The 19,175-nt window shown below is 57.9% G+C and overlaps 1 protein-coding gene across 2 annotated transcripts; it reads left to right on the top strand.

Annotated features, from left to right (window-relative positions):
• Positions 1-5,445: 5,445 nt before the first annotated feature.
• Positions 5,446-15,120, top strand: AIP (aryl hydrocarbon receptor interacting protein). Of its 2 annotated transcripts, none has more exons than XM_024113156.3 (6): positions 5,446-5,624; positions 8,195-8,374; positions 9,376-9,564; positions 9,943-10,119; positions 10,896-11,029; positions 11,764-15,120. In XM_024113156.3, the coding sequence occupies exons 1-6, from the start codon at positions 5,526-5,528 to the stop codon at positions 11,930-11,932; spliced, it is 948 nt and encodes a 315-aa protein (XP_023968924.2). In that variant the 5' UTR covers positions 5,446-5,525; the 3' UTR covers positions 11,933-15,120. The 2 variants fall into 2 exon arrangements, with proteins under 2 accessions (XP_023968924.2, XP_005289512.2); XM_005289455.4 differs by having other exon boundaries at positions 5,448-5,624; positions 10,896-11,037.
• Positions 15,121-19,175: the final 4,055 nt, after the last annotated feature.

The raw sequence follows: 19,175 nt of genomic DNA, 5'->3' as shown, positions 1-19,175 counted from the left end.
CAACAACGTTTGAAAGACAAAGGAAGCATCACTGAACTGGGGGAGTCGTCCTGGCTGAAAGAATCCAGCCAGACAGTCGTGAATACACGGCGAGAGAAATCCATTTGCTTTAAGTTCACTTAGCTTGTAAAGTTAGGTATTAGTCTGCATTTTATCTTTTATTTCTTTGTAACCAATTCTGACTTTTATGCCTCATTACTTGTAATCACTTAAAATCTCTCTCTCTCTCTGTAGTTAATAAACTTGTTTTGTTGTTTTATCTACGCCAGTGTGTTTGGATTGAAGTGTTTGGGACCCTCCACTTGAGATATCAAGATTTGTGCATATCATTTTCTATTAATGAAATGATGGACTTTCTATGACTTTGTATTGTCCAGAAGGAGAGAGCTGGGCAGTACAAGACGCATATTTCTGGAGACAAGTCTAGGACTGGGAGTTTGCTAGTGTCACTCTGCAACATAATTCAGGAGTGGCTGGTTAGAAGCACTCATATATTCATCTGGGAGTGATTTAGCATGCTAGAGGCCACGTGTGAACAGACCAGGAGTGGTTGCTCTCACAGCGAAGCAGGGTAAAAGGCTCCCTAGATTGGAGAGCTGAGGGGACACAGCTGTCCATCGGTCCAGATTGTACCCTGAGGAATGTCACTGTCACACAAGACCCCATCAGTGTAATAGTGAGAAAATGGTTGTTGGACATGTAACGTACCTGCCTGGGCGTGTTTGGGCACATCTGTGTCCCGTCGCCTCCTGGCATTGACGCCCTACGCCTAGTCACTGGCTCTTCCGAATGCATCTGCTCTGGGCCCTCTTGCCTGGATAGTGCGTCTGCCCCCATGACATGTTGAGTCTCCATCTCATGCCTTTGGAGGGCTGTACTCCAGCGTACCAACCAAGAGTTGGTGCCTTTGGTTCTGTGTAGCCACGCTGAAGGGGGACAGTCAGTCAGTACCCAGCGCCTCCGGTTGAACGGGTAGGATCTTAGCTGTCGGACAACCCACAGTTGCTGAGCATTCATGTTCTATAACGGCATCATTCCATTCACTTGGAGTCCGTTTTCTGCTCAGAAAGGGATGGGATGCTGCTCGGTGCCCTCCCCTGCTGGCATCAGCAGCGCTCCCAAGTCTGTGTTGGATGCATCAGTGCACAATTGAAACACCTGGCCAGAGTCCGGCTTCGCCTTTCCTGACAGAATTTGTTTTACATCTTCAATGCCCCATCCTGCACTTTGACACCTTTACACTTAGACCTGCGCCTTTGAGTCTCTTCAACCCCATTCCCAGGTGATACTTATGCTCTGGCAAGGAATTGCTGAAGACTGCAATATCCTCCATGTAGACACGAGCAAAGTCCTGTCACCCAGCCACTTGATTCACAAGCCTTTGAAAGGTGGCTCCAGAATTCATTAACCCAAATGGTAACACTTTAAGCTCAGAAAGTCCCAAATAGGTTAGGAAGGCAGATTTTTTTCTGTTTATCACTATCCTAAGGCGATGTGCCAGTATCTCTTTGCTAAATCCAGGCTGTTTGGGTCTCTGTCAGAGCCCCACCTCCTCCTGCACTGTGATTCAGGGTCTCTTGATTGAGATACCCCACCACGTCTGTAGCCACCCTCTGGCAAGGGTATTCTTTGTCACGTACCTACAGGGTCTGGTCTATGCTCCAGCCTGTAACCAGTCCCCTGGGAGCAACCTCTTTAGTGTGTGTGCTGAGCCACAGGGACCCACACAGTTCCACAGGGGCAGGCCTGTGGCCTCGGCAACTCTGAAACTGGGCCTTCGGCTCCAGCGACCCCCGTCTCCCTGCAGCACATCCAGCCAAAGCCAGACTCCTGCAGGAGACTTGTACTGGGCCCCTTCAGGCCGTGATGCTCCGAGTGAGGATCTGCAGCTGTAGGGATATAAAAGAAGGTACTAATTGTGATTCCCCCAAGTGACAGTGACCCCCTCATAATTTGTCCGCCACACTTTAAAATCCAACAGTTTCACCGAGTACAAAAATCTCTTGGGTCTTCTGTTAAAACTTGTAAGCTACTGTCTGTAGAAACCATTGATTATATCTATCCTGTGAAAGATACTTTACTACTATGTAAAACTTACAAACAAGTTAATTGACTTTGTTCTTGAAGTAATTGGTACAATGTAAACAAACACTATAAGCTGTTAAGTGACTTTCACTTCATTCAAGGGCTCCTAGGACAGACCCCCACCCTCTGTGATTAAAGGGCCGGGAGTCTCAAATGAATTAGCACACACCCTGAAAGTGGTGGAGACAGTAAATTAAAATATGGTTAAGATATGGAATGTATGTTGATGAATGCTTAATGTACAGAAATGGTTAGGGAGGTGCCAGCCTAGAAAGGGAGTATCCATCGGCCGAAGAATGTGTCAAGTAGGACCACCAGACAACCCCCTGAGGGTAAACTGGGATCCACCCCATCACCTGGAAGGATGAGAAACACAAACTTTGGACAGTGTGGAGCCATCAGGAATGTGCCACTTTGGACAGGAATGTGCCATCTGCTGATTGAGTCAGCAACAGCAGGATGAAACAGCTCCCATAGACTAACATAGGAATTAATTCCTATACGAATGGACTCTAAAGACTGATGACTTTGAGTCTCTGGTTCTGCTGCCAACCTCCAGGAGCATCAGGTGCACCTGACACGGACTCGGCTCCATCCTCATGACCACGATACCTGGCCAGTAACTTGGCATGAGCAACTTCTAGGCTGGAAACTATAACACCTGTACAGAACTTGAGTGAATGATTGTGTGAATGAATCACTCTCTCTCGCCTCTCTCTATGTGTGTGTGTGTGTGTGTGTGTGTGTGTGTGTGTATAAGAAATAAGTAGTCAAACAACGTTGTTTACTTTTATCTTTTGCTTTATCAGTATATTTACAATAAATGTGGCATCTTTGCCTTATCCCTCTTAATAAGATCCTGCTGGTTTTTATTCTATTGGTATAACACAGCGACAGTGGGCAGCCTGTGCAAAACAAGGATGAGTCACCTGGCTGCAGGAGGTGAGCATCCTTACGTCAGTGCAGAGAGACAGGGGCTCGGCCAGCATTCAGTCCCCCCGGTGTGAGGGGTCCACCCAGCCGAGCTGCTGTCTCCATCTGTCAGTCCCAGGGCAGAGCTGCTGTGTCTCTGGCCTGGTCTACACTATGACTTTAATTCGGATTTATCAGCTTTAATTCGAATTTACCCTGCAACCGTCCACACAACGACGCTATTTATTTCGATGTAAAGGGCCCTTTAAATCGATTTCTGTACTCCACCCCGACGAGCGGAGTAGCGCCAAAATCGATTTCAACATTTCGAATTAGGGATAGTGTGGCCGCAATTCGATGGTATTGGCCTCCGGGAGCTATCCCACAGTGCATCATTGTGACCGCTCTGGACAGCAATCTAAACTCGGATGCACTGGCCAGGTAGACAGAAAAAGCCCCGCGAACATTTGAATTTCATTTCCTGTTTGCCCAGCGTGGAGAGCACAGGTGACCACAGATAGCTCATCAGCACAGGTAACCATGCAGGCTGATAATCGAAAAAGAGCACCAGCATGGACCGTGAGGGAGGTACTGGATCTGATCGCTGTATGGGGAGAAAGAAGAACAGGAGGACTTGTGGCACCTTAGAGACTAACAAATTTATTAGAGCATAAGCTTTCGTGGACTACAGCCCACTTCTTCGGATGCATATAGAATGGAACATATATTGAGGAGATATATATACACACACAGACAGAGAGCATAAACAGGTGGGAGTTGTCTTACCACCTCTGAGAGGCCAATTAATTAAGAGAAAACAAACTTTTGAAGTGATAATCAAGCTAGCTCAGTACAGACAGTTAGATAACAAGTGTGAGAATACTTACAAGGGGAGATAGATTCAATGTTTGTAATGGCTCAGCCATTCCCAGTCTTTATTCAAACCGGAGTTGATTCTGTCTAGTTTGCATATCAATTCTAGCTCAGCAGTTTCTCGTTGGAGTCTGTTTTTGAAGTTTTTCTGTTGTAATATAGCCACCCGCAGGTCTGTCACTGAATGACCAGACAGGTTAAAGTGTTCTCCCACTGGTTTTTGAGTATTTTGATTCCTGATGTCAGATTTGTGTCCATTAATTCTTTTGCGTAGAGACTGTCCGGTTTGGCCAATGTACATGGCAGAGGGGCATTGCTGGCACATGATGGCATATATCACATTGGTAGATGTGCAGGTGAACGAGCCCCTGATGGTATGGCTGATGTGATTAGGTCCTATGATGATGTCACTGGAATAGATATGTGGACAGAGTGTAACAAACCCCGATGCCAACTCTGTCCACATATCTATTCTATTTGGAGTCACAGGACTGAAGTCTCCAGTCCTATCTGGATTGCCCTGATATTGGACATGGGACTGAAATCTACGGACTAATTCTGAAAGAACTTCTTACAACTCTAAAGCTCACCATCTCTACTATGAAACTGACATAAGAACTCTATTCATACCTGTATGTAAAATAAATTTTTAACCAGTTCTCTCTCTCTTCTCTTTAATAAATCTTAGTTTAGTTAATAAGAATTGGCTGTACGCATGTATTTGGGAAAGATCTGGAATATTTGTTGACCTGGTGGGTGATGTGTACAATGCTTTGGGATTGGTAGAACTTTTTCTATGATGAACAAGATTTTCAGTAATCCTCATCATATTTGACTTGGGTGTCTGGGTGGGTGCTGGAGGCTGGGTTGCTTTAAAGGAACTGTGTTTTTGGCTTCTGGGTAACCAGCAAGGTATTGTAGCAGCTGTTTTGTTGCTGGATTGGTGAATCTAATTATTAGAATAACCACCAGTTTTGGAGCTCATCTGTCCCATTCTTTGCAGCCTGGCCCCCTGAGACCCCAGTCACATCCTCCAATTGTGGTTTGCAGAGATAGGACAAAGCAGCAGAGTCGCCTCACTGCTGGGGAGCCCATGGACATCCAGTGGGTGTGTGTCACAGTTTAGAGGTGATTCTGCAGTGACTTCTGCCATCCTGTACAAAGCCCTGGGCACAAGCTCCCTTCCCACTATGCACAACCTCTCCCTGGGTAGGGCTCCAACCCATGGCTTCGCTCGCCAACTACCAGCTCCTCTAGCTGGGAGCAGTAGTAGCAAGCTCCTATCTTGCAAAATGCCCCCAGCTAGGCCTCCTAACCCCACAGACCCATGGCAGGGTGGGGGGCAAGACAGTGGGCTTGGTAGGGTGAGATGGGTGGGAAGGGCTAGCATGGGTCGGGGGCACAAGGCAGAGTCCCGTGGTCAGTAGGCTTCAGAGTGAACAAGGCTAAGCACCTCCCCCGCGCTCTTCCGTTCGCTGCAGCGCGGACCTCCTGCCGCCAGGAGCGCCATTCCGGAAATAACCGAGCGCCCGCCAGCTGAAGCCGAGCGGTTCCGAGAATGGCCGAGCGGTTCCGGAAGTAGCCGAGCCCTTCCGGAAAGCCCCGGAGCTGTCCGAGTCGGCGGCGTAGGTAGAAGCCGCTGTGCGGGAGCCATCATGGCGGATCAGGCAGCGCAGCTGCGGGCCGACGGGATCGCGAAGCGGCTGGTGCAGGAGGGCCGGGGTGCGATGCCCGACTACCGCGACGGCACCAAGGTAACCAGCTGCCCCACCCCCTGGGGACAGAGCGGGGCCGGGCTACGGCGCGCATGCGCGGCGGGAACAGACCGTTAGGAGGGACCTAGCGGCGCCTGCCTGGCAGAATCCGGCGGCGCTGACACGGGCTGCGATGGTGACTGCGCATGCGGCAATGAGCCGGTACTATGGTGACGTGCCCCGCCTTCCAGCACCGCGCTTCTATTGGTGCTGTTGTCAGTGACATACAACCGCTCCTGCGTGCTGATTGGCCAGCCACGCTAGTGGGGCGGGGCACTCAGAAAGCTTTTTTGCCTGCCCGCCCTCCCGCCTTCCTCAAGGGGGCGGGGCAGTGACGTTCTATCCGGGGGGCGTGGCCCGAGCTCCAGCAGTGACGGGCCCCGCCTTCTCTGGTTGGGGTGGGGCAGTGGCGCGCGGGGCCCGGGGGGAGGGGTATATTTTGGTAGGGTCGCTTCCTCTTTACATTCTCCAGGGCCTGGCTCTGGGAGGGGGAACGGCAGCCAGAGCCCTGGGGGCAGCATGGGCCTGTCCACCCAGTATGGGCAGGGCTGGGCACTGGGCCTGCCCCGGTGCCTGGGCCCTGTGGGGACAGAGTAGCCCAGGGTAAGGGAGCCCGTTAGGGCTGGCAGAGCTCAGGCTGATGCCCCCGTGTCCTGCCCGGGAGGTCAGGGCCGTGCAGCGCGCCCCAGTCCAGTGGGTGAGCAGGGCTGGACGTGGTATGTAGCGGGGGCCTGCCAGGAGCACACATCCCCAAGCTGGGCACACAGCAGCCCCCAGGAGAGGGGTGCGCTGGGTGACCCTGTTCCTGCCAGGGCCCATCTCCTATCTAATGGGCTAGTAGGAGCATGGCCCCGTGTAGTGGAGTCACCGTGGCGATGCTCTGGAACGACTCCATACGAAGCCAGTCAGGACTCCGGGGGAGCCTCCTCTCTGAGCAGACTGTCTCCAGGGCAAGAAGCTTCCACGGCTTCCACCTTCCTGGGTCTGACCTTGGAGCATTCAGCATCCCCGTCCGTACCGTGCACTTCCCGCAGGAGTCCGCACAGGCGGGGCTCCTGGGGAAGCCAGAGGGCACCCTGCACCCCAACGCCGCAGTCAGACGTGACTCTCAGCCAGCCGGTAAAACAGAAGGTTTATTAGGCGACAGGAACACAGCGTAGCACAGAAATCAGTGACTTTCAGCCAAGTCCATCTTGCGGGGATGGGAGCCCAGAGCCAGGGCTCTCGCCCTCCCTCTGCGCCCCAAGCCAGCCGAGACCTACTCACTTCCAGCTGCCTGGCCCCTGCCCTGCCCCTTACTTCTCCTCTGACCTTTGTCTTGCTTCCTGGGCCAAGAGTCACCTGGTCACATCCCAATCCTGGGTCTCAGGTTACGAAGGGGTGGCTATAGCATCGGTTCAGGCAGCTGGAGCAGCCCCCTCAAAAGTCACACCCCCTTATTCCCACCACCTAGCCATTGGTGCAATACACCAGGAAACTGAGGCACACACAGCATTCATGCAAAACAGTAAGACTCACTGTCAAGGTTCCTTCCCCACTCTGAACTTTAGGGTACAGATGTGGGGACCTACATGAGAACCTCTAAGCTTAACTACCAGCTTAGATCTGGTCTGCTGCCACTGCTCCCAAGTACTAACTCCCTTCCCTGGGTAGCCTTGAGAGACGACTTCACCAATTTCCTGGTGAACACTGATCCAAACCCTTGGATCTTAACACAAGGAGAATTTAACCATCTCCCCTCCTTTCCCCCACCAATTCCTGGTGAGTCCAGATCCACTCCCCTTGGATCTTAACACAAGGAAAAATCAATCAGGTTCTTAAAAAGAAGGCTTTTAGTTAAAGAAAAAAGGTAAAAATCATCTCTGTAAAATCAGGATGGAAAATAACTTTACAGGGTAATCAGATTCAAAGAGCTCAGAGGACCACCTCTAGCCTTAAGTTCAAAGTTACAGCAAACAGAGGTAAACCCTCTAGCAAAAGGAACATTTACAAGTTGAGAAAACAAAGACAAACCTAACACGCCTTGCCTGGCTGTTACTTACAAGTTTGAAATATGAGAGACTTGTTCAGGAAGATTTGGAGAGCATGAATTGATGTCTGGTCCCTCTTAGTCCCAAGAGCGAACACACCAAAACAAAGAACACAAACACAAGCCTTCCCCCCACCAAGATTTGAAAGTATCTTGTCCCTTTATTGGTCCTTTGGGTCAGGTGTTAGCCAGGTTACCTGAGCTTCTTAACCCTTTACAGGTAAAAGGATTTTGGTGTCTCTGGCCAGGAGGGATTTTGTAGCATTGTACACAGGAGGGCTGTTACCCTTCCCTTTATAGTTATGACACTCACATAGGCTCACATACAACATAACAAGGGAAAATTCCCACTTCGTCACACCGTCACTGGGGGTTGTCAGTGACAGCTGAGAATCCCAGTGCTAGTGCACACACCTTCCAACACGAGCCTCCCTGCCCCGTCACGGCCAGTGGGTCTCGGCGAGCAGTCATTGGCCCGTGGAGCCCTGTTGTGCTGGGTGGGGTGTAGAACAACCTCATCCACGTTCAATCTCCTACCCAGGCCACTTTCCACTACCGCACCATGCTGTCCGACGGGGAGCACCGCGTGCTGGATGACAGCCGTGCCCGCGGGAAGCCCATGGAGCTCATTATTGGCAAGAAATTCAAGCTGCCAGTGTGGGAGACCATCCTGAGCACCATGCGGGACGGGGAGCAGGCTGAGTTCCTGTGTGACACCAAGGTATCCTCCTACTCCTGCTGGCCCCACAGCTCCCTGCATCCCCTCTCCGAGCACTGTTCCTGGGGGGTGGGATACAGACCAAGTTCCTGTGTGACACCAAGATATCCTCCTACTCCTGCCGGCCCCACAGCTCCCTGCATCCCCTCTCCGAGCACTGTTCCTGGGGGGTGGGATGCAGGCCAAGTTCCTGTGTGACACCAGGGCCCCCCATGAGGAATTTCTGTTGTCTGTGCTGTAACCCCAGCCTTGAGACAGTCTCTCTGGGGAGCAGCCTTTGATTTCGCCAGGCTCTGGGCAGAGCCATCCACAAGGGCAGGCCATACGGCCTCAAGGGTTCTCGGCCTTCAGACTCACCAGGAGCTAGTCCAGCCGAGATCTGTTGGAGGCTTTTAGCCCTGGGGGGGACCCGAGCATGCAGCGATTATAGCCGGACTGGCCAGGGCTCTGTACTGTAGAGCACCAGTCTAACCGCATTGGCCAGATGAAAGGCAGCAGGGGAAGATCTGCCACCACAGCGACCCAACCTTCCCAAACACCACATGCTCTGCAGGCAGCGGCTCTCATGTCTGCGCCGGGGGTTCTGCCAGCGCAGCTCTGCTGGTTGATTTTCTCGCTCTCGTAGCTGGCAGAGCCTTGCAATGCAGACCAGGCATGCCTCCCCGCAGCCCCAGCTCCTCCCGTCTGTGCCCAGCCCCAGCCAGGCGCCTTCCTGGGCTGGTGGTTAGGAGTTACTGGGCTCCCGTGTCTCTGCTGGGTCGCCTCCATTTGTGGGTGTTGATTCCAGCCCATCGTTATTAATGGGTCTGGTTCCAACCCAGCTGGCACAGTGATGAACCTCGGCCCTGAGCTCCTGGCCCCAGGGAAGAGAATGATCCCTCCCTCGCAGGAGGCCACACGGAGTGGGCAGGTGCCCAGGGTCAGTACCACCAATTCCTGCATTCAGCCTGCGCTCCAGGTTCCTGTGTGACCCCCCTTTCCCCGCTGATACCCTGTCCTCCCAGCATGTGGTGCTGTACCCGCTGGTGGCGAAGAGCCTGCGGAACATCGCGGCGGGGAAGGACCCCCTGGAGGGGCAGCGGCACTGCTGTGGCATCGCCCAGATGCATGAGCACCACTCTCTGGGCTACCCCGACCTGGATGACCTGCAACAGAACCCCCAGCCCCTGATCTTCGCCATCGACATGCTGAAGGTGACGAGGGCCTGGGGACCCTGACCTGGGGATGGGGCGACTCTGAGGGGTGGGGGACCCCAGCTGGAAACGGGGTCCCTGAGGGATGGGGACGCTGTGGGGAGGGGGTGGTAGAATTGGGGAGTGGTGCCAGGGGCTGGACTGGGCTGGGGCTCTTCCCTTGCCAGGTGTGCCTGGGGATGGGTCCAGGGGATGGAGGTGGGGTGATGGACGAGGTGCCTGGGCTTTCTCTGGATGGGTGTGGTACCCTGGGGCTGGGCTCTCTTTGGATGGGCGTGATACCCCGGGGCTGGGGCGGGGCCGGGCTCTCTCTGGATGGGCGTGGTACCCTGGGGCTGGGGCGGGACCAGGCTCTCCTCCACTGACACAATCTTGCAGGTGGAGGCGCCCGGCTCGTACCGGCAGGACCCGTGGGCCATGACGGACGAGGAGAAGATGCAGGCTGTTCCGCTGATCCACGAGGAGGGCAACGAGCTCTATCGCCAGGGCAAGGTGACCGAGGCAGCCGCCAAGTACTACGATGCCATCGCCTGCCTGAAGAACCTGCAGATGAAGGTGAGCGATGCCCCAACCGGGCACCACGTCCCCAGATGCTGACCCCGACCACGGGGGGTGCGGAGAGCTGGCTCAGCGGCTGCTCCAGGCCACTCCCACCCACCTGCCCCCAAGGGGCCTGGCATGCCTCCTTCCACACGCTCTCCTGGGAGAGCCCCCGTTAGCACCGAGCCCTCTGCAGCTCAGGGATGGGGCTTTCGTCTCCAGTCCCATTTCCCCATGAGCTCCGGCACCGAGTCCTGCTGAGATCAGCCTGCTCTGCCTCCAGGGAGCGACGGCCCAGGGCGCACCTGCAGCCGGGGCCGCCCGGTCATGCCTTGGGGCAGCCAGGCCTACGTCACATCCAGATGGGCAGAAACTGCAGCCCCTATGTCAAGGGCCCTCCTGGTGTCTGTCGGATGCTCGCTGCCCCATGTCTCTGAGCCTGGTTCCTAGCCCGGCCTCCTGCTGGGTCTGTCCCCTCTCTGGGCCGGCCCTTGGCTCTGCAGTTGGTAGTGCAGGGGCTCTGGCTGTGGCTGAGGCCTACTGCTGGTCACGTGACTCCCAGCCACCCCGTCCTAGAGGAGGAATTAACCCTTTCACCCCCATTGCGGAGTGGGCGGGGAAACTGAGTCACGCACATAGTGCATGACAATATTTCCACAATCCCCAACCGCAGGCGCCTCTGCCTTAGCGGCCGCACCAAGCCCACTGATTTGCCAGGATCCAGCCCCAGGTCTCCCCTGCCTTCCCCCCTCCCCCCTGTGCCTGCTCCTCATTCCCCTCCCCCCTTGCAGGAGCAGCCGGGCTCCCCAGACTGGATCCAGCTGGACCAGAAGATCACCCCCTTGCTGCTGAACTACTGCCAGTGCAAGCTGCTGTGCCACGAATACTACGAGGTGCTGGACCACTGCTCCTCCATCCTCAATAAGTACGAAGGTGAGGAGCTGTGCGGGACACGGCTGGGACAGCAGCGGCTGCAGGTCGGGATTTTGGGGCACCAGTAGGGCTGTGTGTGGGGGAGCCCAGGGTTGGGCTAGCAGAGGGCTGAGAGTCGGGTCTGAGGGGCACTGACAGGGCTGTGTGTGGGGGAGCCCAGGACTGGGATAGCAGGGGGGTGTGAGTCGGGGCTGAGGGGCACTGACAGGGCTGTGTGGGGGGGAGCCCAGGACTGGGATACCAGGGGGTTGTGAGTCGGGTCTGAGGGGCACTGACAGGGCTGTGTGTGGGGGAGCCCAGGACTGGGATACCAGGGGGTTGTGAGTCGGGTCTGAGGGGCACTGACAGGGCTGTGTGGGGGGAGCCCAGGACTGGGATAGCAGGGGGTTGTGAGTCGGGGCTGAGGGGCACTGGCAGTGTTATGTGTGGGGGAGCCCAGGACTGGGATAGCAGGGGGTTGTGAATCGGGGCTGAGGGACACCGGTAGGGCTGTGGGGCGGGCGGGGAGCCCAGGGCTGGGATAGCAGGGGGTTGAGAGTCGGGGCTGAGGGACACCGGTAGGGCTGTGGGGTGGGAGGGGAGCCCAGGGCTGGGATAGCAGGGGGTTGTGAGTCGGGGCTGAGGGACACCGGTAGGGCTGTGGGGTGGGAGGGGAGCCCAGGGCTGGGATAGCAGGGGGTTGAGAGTCGGGGCTGAGGGGCACCGCCCCGTGCTCTCTCCCCACAGACAACGTCAAGGCCTATTTCAAGCGGGGGAAGGCGCATGCCGCCGTGTGGAATACGGCCGAGGCCCAGGCCGACTTTGCCAAGGTGCTGGCACTGGACCCGTCACTGGGCCCCGTGGTGGCCAAGGAGCTGCGCAGCCTGGAGACGCGCCTGCGCCAGAAGGACAATGAGGACAAGATCCGCTTCAAGGGCATCTTCTCCCAGTAGCGGCTGTGCCAGGCCCGGGGAGCAGCAGGGTGCTGCCAGAGGGGGCTGTGCCGACTGCCCCAGGGCCTGGGCTGGAGTGAGCTGGCAGCATCCGTCTGTCTGTCCGTCTGTGCTTGGCGCCCCCGTGCTCCTCGTCCTCGCTTCCCATGCTCTGTAGCCAATAAACTGATATTTATCCATGGGCTCTGCCCTCCCCGCCTGAGCCAGGCCAAGGAGCCCAGAGCCGCTGCCATGCCCCCCTCCACCGCTTCCACATTAGTGCTGCCCTTGGGCACCCTGCAGCCCCTGTTACATGGGTGTGTGAGCTGGGTTTGGTGCCTTGTAGCTGGTTTATCTGCAGGTCACTGCTGATCCCCCATGGGGTTATCCCCACTCTCCTAATGTCCAGCAAGCAGTTCTCAGCCTGGCACTGCCCCTAGACTGTGGCTGCAGCGCTGTCGCCCAGCTGGGCACTTGGCGCTGAGTTGAGCCCTTCACAGCACAAGAGGGGGGGGCCGTGGGCCTTGGGAACCCCACCCTCTAATTGTGCTGACTTAGGGGGAGGGGACTGGCCCTAAGCTCTAGCCCCAGGCCGCCCTGGCTGGGGACAAGTGACGGGAGAGGTTCCTTCTCCTCCTGCTACCTGTGTGAGGTGGGGGCAGCTCCTGAGGCAGGGCCTGTGGCGGGGGGGGCAGCTCCCCCAGTTGTGCTGCAGAGAGGGAGGGGCAGGGGGAGCGGGGCTGCCTGTTACCAACTGATGTGTCCAAGTCTCTAAAATCCACCTGCAACCTGCGAGCATCTGGAATTGCTGTGTCGGCAGGGGCAGGAGGGGGTGCTGTGGGGGGAGGGGAGTGGTGGGTACTGCGGGCTCAGGCCCTGGCACTGTTCCACCAGGCTGACCTCCCCCAAGGGGCCAGCCTGAGCTGGTGGCTGGCGTCTGCTGGCCTGTAGGGAGCCGTGCCCTCACTCTCAGCAATGCTGCTTCACTCCGCTTGGGAGTGCTGGTGCTTCCTTCTGGGGGGGTGCCCAGTCTGGCCACAAGGGGGCTAGGGGAGCAGGCAAGAGGCCCTGAAGTCGACTGCCAAGGGCTGTGCATTCAATTCCTGTCTGGGGCTAGTCAGGCCCAGTTTGCCCAGGGACAGGGAGCTCAGCAAGGGCCGTAGCTCCCCCAGTGATGGCTAAGTGGACCTTTCTGATTAAGGATTGATTCTCCAAAGTGCCATCAAATCCCTGAGTGCGGCGAGCTGGGCTGTCAAAGTGCCGCCCCCCCGCAGGGACCAGGCAGGTGCTGGGATATGAATCCAGCCCTCCCCACTGAGCTACGTTTATCCTGGTCAGATGACTCCTGGACTTTAAGGCCAGAAGGGACCATCGTGATCATCTTGTCTGACTTCCTGCACCTCGCAGGCCAGAGAGCCTCACTCGCTCCTCCTGTAATAGACCCAGGACCTCTGGCTGAGTTACCAAAGTCCTCCAGTCAAGTGACAGAGAATCCACCATTGACTCTGGCTAGTTCAAACCAGCAAGTGACCCCGTGCCCCAATGTGGCAGAGAGACAAAAAAACCTCTGCCAATTTGACCCAGGGGAGAATTCCTTCCCGACCTCAAATATGCCCATCAGTTAGACCCTGAGTATGTGGGCAAGACCCACCAGCCAGACACTTGGGAAAAAATTCTCTGTAGTAACTCAGAGCTCTCCCCATCTAGTGTCCCATCTCTGGCCATTGGAGATATTTGCTGGTAGCAGTCGCAGATCGACTACATGCCATTGCAGGCCGTCTCATGCCCTCCCCTCCATCAAGCTGTCTTGAAACCACTTAGGCTGTTGCTACACTAGAGAGCTTACAGCAGTGCAGCTCTAGCCACTCGAAGCCAACCGGAGAGAGCCCTCCTGTCAGCTTGATTAATACACCCCCAATGAGCAGTGATCACGACGTTGGCAGGAGAGGTTGCCCACACCGGTGTTTATGTCGTTGTAAATGATTTAGCTCAGGGAGGTGGCTTATTCACACCTCTGAGCGACGTACCTTATACTGATAGAAGTAGTAGTGTAGACAGCTGTAGAAGGGTTCGGCTAGGGCTCGTCCCTCCCCGGGGCGGCAGGGAAGCACACCACCTCGCTACGTCCGTTCATTTGGGTGGGGGAACTAGTCTGGCCACGGGGTCTCATGGCCCGCGATAGAGGCACAACAAAGGATTACGTCCGGTTGGCGGGCAGTAGCGAGTCCCGCGCGCCGGTCCTCGGAGCTGAGTAGCTGCTATATAACGAGCGGGCCCTTGCCCTGGGTCAGGGTGGGACAGCAAAGGGTCAGTGGCTCAGGCGGGGTTGAGCAAACAGTTAAGCAATAGGCCCCAGCCCTGGTTCCAAGGGCCTGCAAGAGCGGGAGACGGCCACCCACACGGGTGGCAGCGGGGACGCAGGGCCACCCACTCCACTGTGTCCCAGCCCAGGACCCTAGCAGTGGAAGAGGACCTGCTGCTGTCTCTGGGGATCCTGACCACAACACAGTGACATTGGCTCTGGCAGTGCTGCAGCCGGACGAGGGTCAGCTGCCCCCGGGCTACTTCCTGACTCCCCCGCAGAGGTATCTGCATCCAGACGGTGTCTCCCAAGGGGTCAAGCACCATGGGTTCCTCAGGGCAACTGGTGAGCAATAAGCTTGACAGCTCCTCTGGGTAATTTGTGAAGGGCAGGCTTGACTGCTTCTCCGGGCTCTGGTCGGCATCAGGCATCGGCTGGTCTGGCCAGTTTTCGGGTCAGCCGCCAATTGCTGGGGCCTCCCAACTGGGAGCTAAGCCACAGGTGTGAGGGAGCAGGGAGCGGGGTGGATTTGACCTGGGAATGTTGCAGGGGGGTTGCAGTGGGGATGGGGGACTTCCCTTGAAGGAAGCTACCTGATCTGTAACCTGAGCCAGGAGAGGGGTTGGGAGAAGTGACACCTGGCCGGGAGACTGAACAAAGAAGAGGAGGAGCTGGGGGAGGAGGAAGAGAGCCGCTGGAGGAGGTTTTGTTGTCAGTTTGGGGCTGGGTGGTAAAATGCAGGGAACCCCAAGCTGGGGTCTAAGCTCCCTAAACCCCCCAGAAGGACTTGATTGAGGGGTTCTGGTTGTACCTACACGCTCTGCTTGGGACTGTGTTCCTGTCATCTAATAAACCTTCTGTTTTACTGGCTGGCTGAGAGTCACGGTGAATCTCAGGAAGAGGGGTGCAGGGCCCTGACTCCCCCACACTCCATGACAACAGGCATCTGGCACCTCCAGCAGCAGCCACGTCTCTAATGAGCTGTGGGGTTGGGCTTTTATACTTCCTGTCGTGCGCCTTGACCTCTGCGGGGCTGGTGCAGGGTTCACTGGCTCCGCCCACTTTGGTATCTGGAGAGGCTCGTCCCTCCCTGGGATGGTGGGGAACCACACTGCCTCGCTACACACACACACCCCTTACGTCTGGCTCCCGCTCGTGGGGGCCAGACCCTTCCACACCTCCCAGGCAGGACCAAAAATCTGCATTTGCCTGGTCCTTCCCCACCCTATGGCGAACCGTAAAAGCATAGGGTTGTAGTGCCAAGTACCAGCGCATTATCCTCATATTATGATGTTTCATTCTGGCCAGCCACTGGAGCGAGGCGTGGTCAGTGACCAGCGTGAATGGGGCTCCGAGGACATAGTAACGCAAGGCATCACAAGCCCACTTTACCGCAAGGACCTCCTCTACCACCGCATAGTTCTTCTCCCGTGGGAATGATTTCTGGCTAACATACAAGACCAGGTGATCTTCTCCATCCACCTCCTGGCTAATGACTCTCACTGTTAAATATTTACACCTTCCTTCCCGTCTGAATTCGTCTAGCTTCAACTTCCAGCTGTTGGAGCCTCTTAGACCTTCTCCGCTAGACTGAAGACCCCATTCTTAACTATTTGTGCCCCATGTAGGTAATTATAGGCTGTGACCAAGTCACCCCTTACCCTGCTCTTGTTAAACTATTCTTACACGTTTTCTTTGGTGCCAGGTGTGGGGCAGTCGGGGGCTCCGTCCCCCAGCCGGCTGTGCACTCGGCTATTCAGTGGCACCAAGGGCCAGCTCGGGCACTGCTGAGGTACATGAGCTTGGGTCGATTTACTTGTGGCTGGTTGGCGTCTCTGCCAGCGATTGCTCCTCAGCAGCTGTGTGTGCGCCGTGTGCTCCTGCTCCGACGAATGGATCAAGAGCTGTACCAGCAGCCCATGGCCTGGGCGCTGCAGCCCTCTCCTGGATGCTGGGCGTGATAGGACACTCCCAGCCTTTGTGCCCAGGGTCTGGTCCACAGCTGGACTCTTGGGGTGGGGATGTGTTTTTGAGAAGTTCTGGCCCCCCTGCCTCATACCCATCTGCCAGGGCCATGAGGCCTGGTGGGGCTGGGATGGGTTGTGGTGCATGGAGAATGGCACCAGCGATACCAGTGCAAGAGATGCAGCCAGGACCAATTCGTTTCTGCTGGGCTCCTGCTGAGCGGGGCTAGGCATGAGGGGCTGAGTCTGAGCCGGGCACTGGGGATGGGCAGGCCCATTGCAGGGATGGGGGACACAGCGCTGGGATCGGGGAAAGGAGGCCGAGTGCGGGGCCCGGGCATTCAGCGCTGGGACCGGGGAAAGGAGGCCGAGTGCGGGGCCCGGGCCAGCAGCGCTGGGACCGGGGAAAGGAGGCTGAGTGCGGGGCCCGGGCATGCAGCGCTGGGATCGGGGAAAGGAGGCCGAGTGCGGGGCCCGGGCCCGCAGCGCTGGGACCGGGGAAAGGAGGCCGAGTGCGGGGCCCGGGCCAGCAGCGCTGGGACCGGGGAAAGGAGGCTGAGTGCAGGGCCCGGGCATGCAGCGCTGGGACCGGGGAAAGGAGGCCGAGTGCGGGGCCCGGGCCAGCAGCGCTGGGACCGGGGAAAGGAGGCTGAGTGCAGGGCCCGAGCATGCAGCGCTGGGACCGGGGAAAGGAGGCCGAGTGCGGGGCCCGGGCCCGCAGCGCTGGGACCGGGGAAAGGAGGCCGAGTGCGGGGCCCGGGCCAGCAGCGCTGGGACCGGGGAAAGGAGGCTGAGTGCAGGGCCCGGGCATGCAGCGCTGGGACCGGGGAAAGGAGGCCGAGTGTGGGGCCCGGGCCAGCAGCGCTGGGACCGGGGAAAGGAGGCTGAGTGCAGGGCCCGGGCATGCAGCGCTGGGACCGGGGAAAGGAGGCCGAGTGCGGGGCCCGGGCCCGCAGCGCTGGGATCGGGGAAAGGAGGCCGAGTGCGGGGCCCGGGCCCGCAGCGCTGGGACCGGGGAAAGGAGGCTGAGTACAGGGCCCGGGCATTCAGCGCTGGGACCGGGGAAAGGAGGCCGAGTGCGGGGCCCGGGCCAGCAGCGCTGGGACCGGGGAAAGGAGGCTGAGTGCAGGGCCCGGGCATGCAGCGCTGGGACCGGGGAAAGGAGGCCGAGTGCGGGGCCCGGGCCAGCAGCGCTGGGACCGGGGAAAGGAGGCTGAGTGCAGGGCCCGGGCATGCAGCGCTGGGACCGGGGAAAGGAGGCCGAGTGCGGGGCCCGGGCCAGCAGCGCTGGGACCGGGGAAAGGAGGCTGAGTGCAGGGTCCGGGCATGCAGCGCTGGGACCGGGGAAAGGAGGCCGAGTGTGGGGCCCGGGCCAGCAGCGCTGGGACCGGGGAAAGGAGGCTGAGTGCAGGGCCCGGGCATGCAGCGCTGGGACCGGGGAAAGGAGGCCGAGTGCGGGGCCCGGGCCCGCAGCGCTGGGATCGGGGAAAGGAGGCCGAGTGCGAGGCCCGGGCCCGCAGCGCTGGGACCGGGGAAAGGAGGCCGAGTGCGGGGCCCGGGCCAGCAGCGCTGGGACCGGGGAAAGGAGGCCGAGTGCGGGGCCCGGGCATGCAGCGCTGGGATCGGGGAAAGGAGGCTGAGTGCAGGGCCCGGGCATGCAGCGCTGGGACCGGGGAAAGGAGGCTGAGTGCGGGGCCCGGGCCCGCAGCGCTGGGACCAGGGAAAGGAGGCTGAGTGCAGGGCCCGGGCCCACAGCGCTGGGATCGGGGAAAGGAGGCCGAGTGTGGGGCCCGGGCCAGCAGCGCTGGGATCGGGGAAAGGAGGCTGAGTGCGGGGCCCGGGCCCGCAGCGCTGGGACCAGGGAAAGGAGGCTGAGTGCAGGGCCCGGGCCCACAGCGCTGGGATCGGGGAAAGGAGGCCGAGTGCGGGGCCCGGGCCCACAGCGCTGGGATCGGGGAAAGGAGGCTGAGTGCGGGGTCCAGGTACACAGCGCTGGGATGGGGGTAGGGTGACCAGGTGTCTGTTTTTCAACCAGAACACCCGGTCGTAAAGGGATCCTGATGGCTCCAGTCAGCACCTGCTGACCGAGCTGTTGACTGTCCGGTTGGCGGCGCCGCACAGCAGGGCTGGCAGGCTTCCTGCTAGCCGCCACGCCATGCGGCTCCCAAGAAGCAGCGTCATATCCCTCCTCTGGCTCCTACACGTAGGGGCATCAAGGGGGCTCCACACGCTGCCCCTGCCCTAAGTGCCACCCTCACAGCTCCCATTGGCCAGGAACCACTGCCAATGGGAGCTGTGGGGGCGGTGCCTGCAGACGGGGCAGTGTGCGGAGCCGCCTGGCCGCGCCTCCGCATAGGAGCCGGAGGCAGGATATGACACTGCCTCCGGGAGCTGGTTGAGGTAAGATCCCCCTCCCTCCCTCCAAACCTCTCAATCCCAGCCTGGAGCCACCTCCTGCACCCCAACCCCCTCATCATAGAATCACAGAATATCAGGGTTGGAAGGGACCTCAGGAGGTCATCTAGTCCAACCCCCTGCTCAAAGCAGGTCCAATCCCCAACTAAATCATCCCAGCCAGGGCTTTGTCAAGCCGGGCCTTAAAAACCTCTACGGATGGGGATTCCACCACCTCCCTAGGTAACCCATTCCAGTGCTTCACCACCCTCCTAGTGAAAAAGTTTTTCCTAATATCCAACCTAAACCTCCCCCACTGCAACTTGAGACCATTACTCCTTGTTCTGTCATCTGCCACCACTGAGAACAGTCTAGAGCCATCCTCTTTCGAACCCCCTTTCAGGTAGTTGAAAGCAGCTATCAAATCCCCCCCTCATTCTTCTCTTCTGCAGCCTAAACAATCCCAGTTCCCTCAGCCTCTCCTCATAAGTCATGTGCCCCAGCCCCCTAATCATTTTTGTTGCCTTCCGATGGACTCTTTCCAATTTTTCCACATCCTTCTTGTAG

The sequence above is a fragment of the Chrysemys picta genome, chromosome 4 (genome assembly GCF_011386835.1).
Source record: "Chrysemys picta bellii isolate R12L10 chromosome 4, ASM1138683v2, whole genome shotgun sequence".
Classification (NCBI taxonomy): Eukaryota; Metazoa; Chordata; order Testudines; family Emydidae; genus Chrysemys; species Chrysemys picta.
The sequence above is the reverse complement of the archived record's forward strand: the minus strand, read 5'-3'. Positions and strand labels throughout refer to the sequence as shown.